Consider the following 12,874-nt stretch of genomic DNA (forward strand, 5'->3'; position numbering starts at 1 on the left):
TACTCTTTACATTCCTGTTTATTTTTCCTACTCACAAAAGCACCTGAAAGTGCCTTTCAAGGAGAGAAAATGCTAGAGCAGTTCCTCAGAAGCCCAATGCTGAAGTCTCAAGGGGGAAGCCAGGAGACCAGACCAGGCACCCCCAGCATCCTAGAACTGGGGCCAGGCCCAGAAGAGTTTTAGAGGGCAGCAACTCGACACACAAAGGGCAGCTCTGCACAGGTCAGGAGCACCCTTCTCAGCCCACGGAGCTCATCAGGCTCTGGGCCTGCTTCAGTTCTGCAGAGGCAAGAAATGGACAGGAGGGAAGCAGTCAAATGAGGTCTGGGAGGGCCCCTCACCCCTCCAGGTACAGCTGAACCTCACCTGCCAGGAGAACCTGGAACTTGTCTGCTGAGAGGGACATGACCACAGGCTGAGCCGAGGCACCTGGGGCAGGTGCCACCTCCAGTCGCAGGTGCACCATGGGCTCTTCCACAGAGTGCAGCAGGCTGGAGCTGAGAGTATAGTCCACCCTCCAGCCCACTCCTGCCAGCCTATTCACTGTGGAACAGGGTAGGGCATCTCTCAGGCAGGCGAGCCAGGCAGCCTGCGGTCCACATCCTGGTTTGGCCTGTAATACCTCAAGGCTGTGTGGTCTCTCAAGCTCTTGCCCTTTGACCCAGGCTTGGTACAGGGCAGGTACTCAGTCATTAAGAATTCAAATATTCACCACAAGCCTCAAAGAAAATAAAAACTTCTAGACTGCAGTCAGGAGATCTAGGGCCAGGTCCCAGCTCTGCACCTGCTCCATGTGCTGAGGCCTCAGAACTGGCACTCAGCACACTGCGTGCACCTTCCAGAGTGGAGCCTGGCACCTACCCTGCTGGGCCCCATACTCACCACGTAAGCTGCAGGCCCGTAGGTGCTCCTGCAAAGGACTCTGCTTCTCCTCGTAACAGCGGCACAGGCTGGCTGCATGCTCTAGGGGCAGATGGCAGTTGGCTGAGGTGGCAGGTGGGGCTATGGATGGGACCACCCAGAGGGCAGGTTTCGGGCTCCAAGCCCAGAATGGGCAGGCACACCCCAGGGTCACAGCCTGGCCTGCTCTTTAGCAGCCCTTGCCCACAGGCTAACCACCTGCCCGTCCCCATCCTGTACCTTTGGGCAGTCCCAGCTGCTGCAGTTCACTGGACAAGGACTCGCCATCCACACTATGCTTGGCTGCACTGGAGAGGATGAAACTCAACACAGCGACTGTGGCCTTCACATCACCTGACTCTGCAGACCCATAAGTGGCACAGGGTGTCACTGTGGCTCCAGCCACCTTTCTGTTGCCCTTTCATCTTCAGCTCAGAGCCCAAAGCTTCCTTGAGCCACAGGCACTGCTACTGCCCCACCAGAAGCCGGCAGAGGATGGGGGCAGGATCACTGAAGTTTCTTCCCCTCATGCTACTCCACTAGGGCAGCTGAGCTAGGGAGGCTGCTAGAAGAGGGGTCCTCCATGCCAGCATCAGGTTGAGAACCCAGGACCACCCAGGGCCCGTGGACACAGTGGCTACTCACCAAACTTAGCATCAGCAGTGAGCTTCAGGATCTTTTCATACTATGGGGAAAGGAGGCCCTCAGGGGGGTGCCAGAGCCCTGCTCGGCAGCCCCCACCCCCATCCTGCATCCTGTGTGAGGAACAGTCTGGGGCTGAAGAAAAGGATGGGGGTGTCCAGAAAGGCTGGGAGGCTGGATCACCCACCTCCCTGGGGTCATAAGGTCATGTGACAATGGGATCCTGGGCTGTACTTACATCAATCCCCTGTCCCAGAAGCTCCTTCAGCACCTGGCTACACAACAGCCGCAGCTTCACAGAGGACTGGAAGGAAGTGCTCATATTAGCCAGACTGACACATCTCACCCCTCACTGCTCAGGGACTGGATCAGACAAGGCTAGCCATGTGATCAAGGTCATGCAGCATGGGAGCATAGGCTGAGAGCACTGAGGCCCCAACCTAAGTGAGATCCCCACTTAGATCCCACCCTCTGCTTTCACAAACCCCAGTGCCAACCTCCTCTCCCCCCACCCTGAGAAGACTCCAATCACTCAACAATCTTGGCCAGTGTGCTGATCTCTGCCAGGACCCAGTCAGGACAGTCCAGATCACCACAGAACCGGAACCTCTGCAAAGGAATGAGGCAGGCTCGCTGCAGGGAGGGCTGAGGTGGGGCCAAGATCCATGTCCAATCCATGCCACTTGCCCTCCCCTATCAGGGAGAACTCTTCTCCCTGACCCACAACACCACCAGACCTCGTTGGTGTCTACTCCAGGCATTGCTTTCTCTTTGACAGATCCCATTCTGAAAGCCCAAGGTTCAGCAAGAAACAAATCTCTCTTACCTCCACTCCAACCCCACCACGGCTCCAGCCACACTGGTTCCCTGCTGTTCCCCTTATGCCAACCCCATTCCCACCTTCGTCCTCACTGTCCCCTCTATGGTTTTCTCTCTCATTTCATTCAGGGCCCTGCTTAAATGACCCTTTGTTGAGTGGGCCCTTCCACATCATACTTCCTAAAATGGCCCCTTGCATAAGGAAATTTGGGAGTCCGTGAATATGTTCATTACTTTGATCATGGTGATCCAAGGCCCAGCAAGACTTGGCCTTTGCTTGCTGCCCTGCCTCACCTTTCCCCAACCTCTAATCAACTACTGTAGCTACACAAGATGCATGCATTCTGGGGGGAACCTTACCCCCTCAAAAGAGTCTGCACATACTCTTCCCTGTCTGAAGATACCTTCCTGCCACTCTTTTTTAAAAAATATTTATTTTTTAGTTTTAGGTGGACACAATATCTTTATTTTTATGTGGTGCTGAGGATTGCACCCAGTGCCTCATGCATGTGAGGCAGGCACCCTACCACTGAGCCACAAACCCTGCCCGCTTCCTGCCAATCTTGCTTCCTAACCTCTAGTACACAAATGGACTTCACCCAGCCTGTTCCCACTCCACCCTCAGGTGGATTCCATTCTCAGGAAGCCTCCCAACACCATGCACAAGGCACAGTCAGGCCTCTACCCCTGGAGTCTTAACTATGACCCTCAATTCATGCCTCTGACTTCACTCCCTTACTGCCACTTAAGTCCAGCACCTGACATAGACCAGGCACTCATCTGTTGAATGAATGGATGGATAAGGTGAGAAGTTCCAATATAAAACTACTCTCTGGCTCTGGAAAGAGCAGAGAGGATTCTAATAGTGTGCAAGAGTGGATCAATTCCATGGGACTGGAGGGCTGGGGCAGTGGGCACCTTTAGAGGCCCTCTTAGGAACCCTATAAGGACTCCTGCTCCTGCCAACCCCCAGTTCCTGCTCTGGGAGACGCGGGCTCTTTTTTCCAGTCAAAGAGCAGCCCTGGACTCTAAGCTGGTGGGTCTCATCTGTCCCATCCCCGGGCTGAGAAGCAGGGGACGGAGAGGGGCCTTTCTCTCCTGGACCGTCAGCCCTCACCACCGCCCCCGCAGTGGTTAAGGTGAGCAATTCCCCGCTCCCAGAGCCTCCGTCACACCCTTCCCGCCCCGGCACCCAGGCATTACATCTCGGCTGGTGCCTCACCATCGCGCCAGGAGGCCGGGGCCCAGGCCTTGCTTCTTCCGGTCGCTCAAGGTCAGCTGATCCCGCGATCACGTGATCCGCCTCTGCGCTTGGGAGGATAGGGCCGCCCCGCGAGAGTGAGAGCGGGTCTCCGCTCGCTGGAGGTGCCAGGGCTCGAAGGCCAGCGCGTTCGCCTCTGTCTCCAGAATCCTTTCCTGAAAACCGCCAGCGCCATTCCCCAGTTTAACTGAGGGCAGAAGCAAGGCAGCAGGAAAGGAGGAGGGGAGTTATTTCATTTGTTTAACTTGGGCAGGATCCCGGCGGCCAGGGGAATTCGGGTCTTTTCCATGTTTTCCACCATGAAGCATCGATTTACAGCTGTGGGTTGTGCGAAGGGCTTATTTTAAAAACTTTGTTGAAATATGGCTACATATACAGGAAATTGTGCATAATTTAAGTATAAATTCTTTTCTAAGTATAAAGCTTAAAGAATTTTTGTAAACTGTACACCCCGTGTAACCAGCACCCATATAAGGAAAGAACGTTTCCAGGACCTCTGCTCTCTCCTTCGAGTGTGCACGGGTATTTTATTTCATTTTGACGAACCCTCCTAGGTGCTAGCAGAAAGGACTGTAACAATTTACAGGATCAGGAAAACCCTTTTCCATCAGCTTCACCAACACCAGACTTTTAATTTAATTTTGTCAGATCTGATGAGAGAAAAATTTTTTTCTCTCTAAATTGCAGTAATGTGCTTGCTGAGTGACTCAGCAACTGTGGGTCTAGGAAAAGTAAGTTTCCAACGTTGACTTGAAAAAGCTTTTTAAAATTTTTTTTAAATTTTACTTTTTTTTTTAAAAGAGAGTGAGACAGGGAGAGAGAGAGAGAGAGAGAGAGAGAGAGAGAGAGAGAGAGAATTTTAATATTTATTTATTTATTTTTTAGTTTTCAGCGGACACAACATCTTTGTATGTGGTGCTGAGGATTGAACCCGGGCAGCTCGCATGCGAGGCCAGCGCGCTACCACTTGAGCCACATCCCCAGCCCTTTATTTGTTCTTTTAATATATGCATGACAGTAGAATGTATTTTTGGCATATTATACATACATAGAGTATAACTTATTCTAATGAGGATCCCTATCTTATGGTTATACATGGGTAACCCTGGTTGTGTGTTCAAATACAAAGCTAGGAAAGTTATGTCCCCTTACTTATACTGTCCTTCTTATTCCCTGTCCCCTCCCTTCCTTTCGTTTCCCTTTGTCTAATTCAATGGACTGCCTTGAAAACTTTTTTTTTTTTTTAATCAGAAACTAGACTAAGGAATGAAGAAGAAAGTGAATAGTTTGAGATCTCTCCTCTCCTCAATGTTGTGACTGTCTCATCTACACTAGGTCTGCTGGATATCACAGCCCTTTAAGCTTTCAAAGGACAAATAGAAGGCCAGGGATGTAGCTCAGAGGTAGAGTGCTTGCCCTGGATTTGATTCCCAGCACTGCAAAAGAAAAAGGTAAGGAATAGATTTAGAGTCCTTGAAAATTAAACTTCTTCGTAAAATAGAAAGAAATCATGTCCCAGTTTGCACTAATATTGATGCCATTCATAGAGTTTTTTAAATCATAAACCCAGCTTATCAAAGACAACAATGTGTTAAAATATCATGCCATATCAAAATTATTTTAAGAACATTTGAATGGCTCAATTTGTATTTAATCATATCAATAGGTGCATATATTGAAAAATCATTTTTTAAAAAAATGTTTTTTAGTTGTAGATGAACACAATACTTTATTTTATTTTTTTATGTGGTGCTGAGGATCCAACCCAGTGTCTTCCACATGCAAGGCGAGCACTCTACAACTCCAGCCCTGAAAATTTATTTTTGATTTAAAAATAGAAAAAAGGAAATGAGAAATAGATGAAAACTGCCTTAAGTTGGTAGAGTATTTGAAAACAAAAGAGCAAACATAACATCAGACAGACAAATTATTTAAATTTGGGAATAAGGTAAAAAGGTGGACAGAGTGTCCTTTTTATGTCATTAGGAGCTTCATTTCACAGATATTTGCTTCACAAATGAAATTATTTGGTTACTTACAGCAGTGATTCTCAAATTTTGGAGTGTCCCTGAAGGACCTACGGGCTTGTTGGAACAGATCGCAGGGTCCCTCTCTGGACACCTACTTCAATATGTCTGGGGTGGGATCTGAGAATGTGCATTTTCAACAAGTCCCTAGGTGATGGCAGTGCTTCCAGTTTGTTATCACACCTTGAAAACCACTAATAGAAAATGCAACTGAAAGTTACATGTTAACTTGCAGATAGAAATTCTGTTCAGTAGAAAAGATAACCCGGGACGATTATAGCTTTCTTGCCCTGTAGAACATTAACGAGTTTTGTCTCTAACTCAGCACACATTTCAAAGTACCTTTCCTGATGTGCTATAGATACTGTCTCAATTGTTTTTTGAACTGGCTGTGTCATCTTGCTCATGTACAGGCCCAGAGCCCTGACCCACTGCAGGCCCCACTCCTTCCCAGTGTTCTCTAAGATCGAAGGCAACTATGGTAAAGTGCCCTGTGTCCTGGGGGCCAAGAAAGGTGAGGGGTTGTCCCACCTACTGTCTACCAGGCCCCAGAGCAGAGAATAGCCCCATCCACCCAAGCCTAACACCATATCCTAGGGACTGGTCCACTTGAAAGCAGTAGCTCAAGCTTCCCCCAGTTCCCCAGAGAGGATTTCCTTGACCACAGGCACTACCCAGGCTGTGGGTGGCCCAGAAGCCTGAATTGGCATAGATGTAGCCACAAATTTGTCTCTCAAGAGCTTCCAGGGCTTCTGGTAACTGGTTTATATTTGGGTTTGCGAATAGAGGCTATCCCCCAGCAGGAAAGCAGGGAACAGCGGTTACACACATCAGTCCTCTGCAAGGAGAAATTCTCCAGGCTCAGGGCAGCTATTAGCCTTTGGCCCAGATGAGTGGTCCTTCAAGTTGGGTATGGTGGTGCATTTCTATAATCCCAGTGTCTCAGGAGGCTGAGGCAGGAGGATTGCAAGTTCAAAGCCAGTCTCAGCAAATTAGCAAATCAGTCTCAGTCTTGCTAAGTAACTTAGCAAGACTGCCGCAGTCTGGCTGGGCACAATTCAGGAGCCACTTGTCAAAAGAAACAAACTTTATTTTTAGAACTACAAACGCCAAACAAAACAGCTCCTCAGGAAAAACCCCTCAGAGCCCAACTGCCACCACCGGCTTCCCACAAGCCTCTCACCCCCACACAAACCTCACCACCTCCCACAATCCTCCTATTCTTGAGGCCGATTGGCTGGGTTGCGTGGGCGGAGCCAAAGAAGTCCCCCAATGAGCAGCTCCGTGGAGGAGCCAATCAGCTAGATGTTGCTGGGGCCGCTGTGAGCCAATCATCAGCTGGCAGTCTGAAGGGCAGGGAAACAGCCCAATGAACATCACCACAGAGGAGCCAATCAGCTAGATGTTGCTGGGGCCGCTGTGAGCCAATCATCAGCTGGCAGCTGGTTGCTGGCAGCTGGAAGTTTGCTGGAGCCCCTTTGGCTGTGGCTCTCAACATCTCCCCCTCTCTGTTTAAACAACAAGCATGTGGCTTGGGGACCGTGCCTGCCTTAGGTTGTCCAATACTACATATGGTCCTTACCCGTCTTCGGATGAGCTGACCTCAGGGCGTCAGCCTCCTGTCTTAGGTTGGTACCATTGTAATTGGATCTTACCCGTCATTGACTACCGGTCCAGTATACAGCCACACCTGTGGAGAGGTCTTTGTCATGACAAGCAGAAGGGAGGAAGATACACCAAGGCAATTGACGGCTTTTGTTGGAAAAATTGTACAATCGATGACATCATCAGTATAAATACTCCAACACTACCACAAGTCGCTGCACCAACAGATAGTTCACAATGCATACAAGTGAGTTCACAATGCATACAAGTGACACATAGTTTAGGCAAGTTCTGCAAGCAGTTCAGTGATGGCTATTGCCGAAACTGTAGATTAGTTTTATCTTTGTCTTCACCGGCACTGGGATGAAGATAGGAATTCTGGCAATAATGGCTAAAGAAAAAATTATGTAACATTCCAGAAGGCACTAAAAGAAAAAAATTTTCTTAACAATTTACATTATCTTGAAGAGAATTATTACATATAATGAAAAGGAAAGGTGAAAGTAAACAAACAGATCTGTTAACCTTCTTTTTTGTTTACATATTAAAACAATTCTTAATAGTTATTTACCCAATTTAAATTAAACCATTTAAATCACGTGAATAAAAAAAAATATTTGGATCCATTTTTTCATGAGCGCTCATCATATATGATATATGGACATACGTACATTCAAACATATAACACAAAACACAAGTGTGCACACATAATATAATACATACAACACATAACATAATACTAAAGGCCTTATAACTTTTTACAGGTGAAATCTCCATTGCAATGTTTAAAAACTCTATAGTCAAAAAAAAATAGAACTGATCAGCAAAACATTAACTTAGGTTTGTATGAGCTCAAAAACCAAAATAGAACTTCATGATATGGGAAAGGGCAATAATAAAATAGATATTGAAAAAAGCATCCTGGTTCTGTCGCAGATGTAAGGATAGCCAAATTGGTGTTTTGGATATCAGCTGTTATGGATTTGAGCCAAATCATCTTCTTTTTGGTCTGTAGAAATCACTTTAGTTAATCTCTCTGGAATCCAAATCGGCTGCTGTTCTCCCTGTGGAAACACACAAACAGGCCCCCGACTCCAGACAATCACTGGGTCAGGATTTTAGTTAATCTTTCCGGAACCCAAATCGGCTGCTGTTCTTCCTGTGGAAACACACAAACAGACCCCCGACTCCAGACAATTACTGGGTCAGGACCTTTCCATTGTCCTGTTAGAATATCTTTCCAAAGTACCTTGGGCTTATGTACATTTTTTGGACACATATGCCTTTCTGCAGCACTAAGTCCTGATGAATCCAAATTTAAAAAGTTTAGAGTAAAAAGGGTTATTTTAAGTTTATCTTTGGGGAATATATACCCCTTCCCAATTCCGTCTTTTTGCTTTAATAAGTACATTTTAATAGTTTGATGAGCTCTTTCAACTATGCCTTGTCCCTGTGGATTATATGGGATTCCTGTTATATGAGTAATGCCAAATGATGAGCAAAATTGTTTAAAAGAGGTAGAAGTATAACCAGGGGCATTATCTGTTTTTAACTGTTTTGGAATGCCCACAGTGGCAAAATTTTGTAAGCAATGAGCTATAACATCTTTAGTTTTTTCTCCGGAATGAAGGGAGCCCATCAAAAATCCAGAAGAAGTATCAACTGTAACATGCAAATATTTTAATTTTCCAAATTCTGGTAAGTGTGTGACGTCCATCTGCCAAATATGGTTAGGTATCAATCCTCTAGGATTGACTCCCAGATTAACTTGTGGTAAAAAGGTCACACAATTTTGACATTGTTTTATTATTTGTCTAGCTTGTTCCTTCGTTATTTTAAAACGCTTTTGTAAAGTATTAGCATTGACATGGAACCTTTTATGAAAATTTATAGCTTCTTCTAGTGTAGAGAAAATATGTATGTCATGTGTAGTTTTATCTGCTAAATCATTGCCCAAACTAAGGGCTCCAGGCAATCCTGTATGTGCCCTGATATGTCCTATAAAGAATGGATCTTTTCTGTCCCAGATTAAACTTTGTATAGTGGAAAACAAAGAGAAAACAGTAGAAGAAGGGGAAATCCTACCAGCATCTTCAAGGGATACTATAGCATTAACTATATACTGACTATCAGAAAATAAATTAAATACAGAATCTTTAAACATCACAAAAGCTTGTAATACTGCATTAAGCTCTACCTTTTGAGCTGATTGTTTGGGTACTAAAAATGTAAAAGTTTGATCAGGTGTAACTATTGCTGCTGTACCATTATTTGACCCATCAGTGAATATATTTGGAGCATTCATGATAGGTGTTTTTCTTGTCATTTTTGGAAAAATTACAGGATGCAATGACCAAAAAGACAATAAAGGATTAGATGGTAAGTGGTTATCAAATGAAACATTAGATTTGCACATGATTATTGCCCAAGTATTTAACTCATTAGCTAATTCATCAATTTGATTCATAGTATATGGAGTAATAATTTTATTGGGAGAAATTCCAAATACTCCCTTTGCTGTTTTTATTCCTTTGAGTATTAATTGTCCTACAGCCTCAGGATACCTAGTAAGAATAGTGTTAGGAGAATAAGATAAATGTATCCATAATAATGGACCTTCTTGCCAAAATACTCCTGTAGGAATATTTTTTGTTGGTAGTACAATAAATAATAAAGGCAAACTTATACCAATTCTATCCAAATGCATATTTTCCATATATGTTTCAATGATTTTTAATGCCTTTCTTGCTTCAGGCGTTAACATTCGGGGTGAATTTGGATCTGATGGACCTTTTAGGATATCAAATAAAGGTCCTAATTCTCCTGTTGGAATACCTAGATAAGGCCTTATCCAATTTATGTCTCCTAATAACTTTTGAAAGTCATTAAGTGATTTGAGTTGATCTACTCGTATTTGAATTTTTGGTGGACGGACCATGGTTGAGGATAATAGAACTCCTAAATAATTAATTGGAAAATTTAATTGTACTTTATCTATTGCTATCTCTAGATTATAATTTTTTAATAAATTTATAAGTGTGGCATCACATTCTAGCAATGTGTTTTTAGCTTTGTGTGCTAATAATACATCATCCATATAGTGAAATATTTGTAGTTCAGGATTTTGATTTCTAAGTGGCTGGATTACTTTGTTAACATAAATTTGACACATAGTTGGGCTGTTAGCCATCCCTTGAGGGAGTACTTTCCATTCATATCTCTGATCAGGACCTTCATGATTTAGTGCAGGGATAGTAAATGCAAAACGTGGACTATCCTCAGGATGAATTGGAATTGAAAAAAAACAATCTTTAATATCTATAACTAAAACATACCAAGTTTTTGGCAAAGCAGACAATTGAGGAATCCCTGATTGAGCAGGTCCCATAATGACCATTTCATTATTAATGGCTCTTAAGTCTTGCAATAATCTCCATTTACCAGATTTCTTTTTGATGACAAAAATGGGAGTATTATGGGGAGATACAGAAGGTTGTATATGTCCTTCCGCTAATTGTTGTTTGACCAGATCATGGGCTACTTGTATCTTTTCTTTAGTCAAGGGCCACTGAGGAACCCATACTGGTCTTTCTGATTTCCATGTAATTTTTATTGTCTCAGTGGCCCTTTGTGAAAATCCAACCCATGTCTGTCTGTTCCTTGATCTATTTGTATTGGTGCTGCTATACCTTGTTCTTGTTTTTCTAATCTTTTTCCTTTCCTAAAACCTTGTCTAGCCATAATAGTGGGTGCATTTTGATTGATGTTATTTGTTAATGTCAAACCTAATTGATCTAAGACATCTCGTCCCCATAAATTTACGGGAAGATGATCCAATACATATGGCTGTATAGTTCCTTCACATCCTTCAGGATCCTTCCAATCTAATACCATTGCGCTTCTATCGGGATTAGTCGCCACTCCTAGGCCTCGAAGCGTTTGAGTGGCTTGTTGTAATGGCCAATGTTTTGGCCATTCTTGACGAGAGATGATGCTAAGGTCTGCACCTGTATCCAGTAGCCCATTAAATTCATGTCCTTGAATATTTAGTTTTAGCATGGGGCGAGAATCTAAATTTAAAGAAAGCATAGCCCAATCTACACCTGTGGAGCCTAATCCCTTGGAACCTCTTTCTACAGCATGACTGGAAAATTTATCATGTAGGCTTGGTATTATTAGTAATTGTGCTATTCTATCTCCTTGTGAAATTATTGATATACCCTTTGGAGAACTGGCTATAATTTTTATTTCACCTTCATAATTGGGATCAATTACCCCAGGACTTATCAAAAGTCCTTTTAGAGTAGAAGAGCTGCGTCCCAATAATAAGCCTACTGTTCCTTTGGGAAGAGGTCCTTTTACCCCTGTGGGAATGATTTGAACTCCCATCTCTGGAGTTAGTACTGATCTGGCGGAGGCGCAGATGTCCAACCCTGCGCTCCCTCTGGTTTGTCTGATGAGGGATCTGATGGACAGTGTGTCCTGGGTGCTACCCTGATGGGGTTGCTGGGTTCCTCCAGTGCTCCGTATATTTGTGGTTTGGGGCCCCGGAGCATTGGGGCCCCCTGTCCATTTTTTGGCAACGGAGCCCGATGCCTTTGTCCACGATATTGTGGATAAACACCTTGTCCTTGTTCGTTTTTTAATGGAGTACCCTCTATGGTGGTTTGAGAATGGTATTCATTAGCCCAATGTAATGGAGTACCCTCTATGGTGGTTTGAGAACGGCATTCATTAGCCCAATGTCTCCCTCTACGGCATCGTGGGCAAATACGCGGTATTCTACTCCTTTGATACCTAGTTTTGTTAAACCCTCCTCGTATGGGGCAATTCCTTTTAAAATGTCCTGTCTGTTGACAATTGTAACATGTTCTTGGCCTGGTATATAAAGCCTGTTTTACTGCAGCTGCCACAATTTGCCCTTGTTCATTAATGTCTCTGGCATCTAAAGCCTGTTTTACTGCAGCTGCCATGACTTGCTCTTGTTCATTAATGTCTCTACATAATTTAATATATGTGTTTAAATCTTCCTGTTTCCATGGTCTAATGATATCTCTGCACCAACGATTCGCTTGGTCATAAGCCAGTTGTTTTATTAATGGCATTGCTTGTTCTGTATTCCCAAAAATTCTGGTAGCTGTTTGAATAAGCCTATCTACAAATTCAGCGTAAGGTTCATTAGCTCCTTGTATTATCTTAGATAATTGACCTTGTAAACCTCCATGTCCTTGTAAAGTCTTCCATGCCTTAACTGCATCTACAGCAATTTGTGAGTATACGCCAGGATCATATGCAATTTGTTGCTGCGGATCCTCATAAGGTCCCTTTCCTAACAACATATCTAGATTTCTCTGAGAATAACCAGCTGCTGCATTTCGCCTAGCCGTCTCCTTGCAAAATTCCTCATTGGCAACCTTCCATAACAGGTATTGTCCTCCATTTAGCACAGCTTTACACATATTAGCCCAATCTGCTGGCGTCATGTTCAAGTTGTTAATGGATTCGACCAAGCTTACAGTGAAGGGTGCTTGAGGACCATAGGTTGTTACAGCCTCTTTTAGCTCCTTCACTGTTTTGAAATTTAAACCCTGGTAAATTCGCTGCCCTCCTACCTCAAATA

The 12,874-nt window shown here is 44.3% G+C and overlaps 1 protein-coding gene across 1 annotated transcript; it reads right to left on the reverse strand.

The window, feature by feature from the left end:
* Nucleotides 1–3,769, reverse strand: COMMD4 (COMM domain containing 4). The gene is made up of 8 exons (XM_081291470.1): nucleotides 3,584–3,769; nucleotides 2,080–2,151; nucleotides 1,781–1,846; nucleotides 1,546–1,585; nucleotides 1,141–1,260; nucleotides 883–963; nucleotides 367–543; nucleotides 1–279 (listed from the first exon to the last, which is right to left on the reverse strand). Exons 1-8 carry the CDS (start codon nucleotides 3,584–3,586, stop codon nucleotides 239–241), a joined length of 600 nt encoding a protein of 199 aa, XP_081147596.1. The 5' UTR covers nucleotides 3,587–3,769; the 3' UTR covers nucleotides 1–238.
* Between the last annotated feature and the right edge of the window lie 9,105 nt (nucleotides 3,770–12,874).

This window comes from Spermophilus citellus, assembly GCF_964194105.1.
Source record: "Spermophilus citellus genome assembly, chromosome: 4".
In the NCBI taxonomy this organism is placed as follows: Eukaryota; Metazoa; Chordata; class Mammalia; order Rodentia; family Sciuridae; genus Spermophilus; species Spermophilus citellus.

Bases quoted from the DNA above. Each gene is read 5' to 3' on its own strand.
- COMMD4 (XM_081291470.1), bottom strand. The intron at 1,586-1,780 runs GTAAGTACAGCC...CTTTCCCCATAG, and splicing joins TTCTGGGACAGGGGATTGAT to TATGAAAAGATCCTGAAGCT. The intron at 280-366 runs GTGAGGTTCAGC...TTGCCTCTGCAG, and splicing joins GTTCCAGGTTCTCCTGGCAG to AACTGAAGCAGGCCCAGAGC.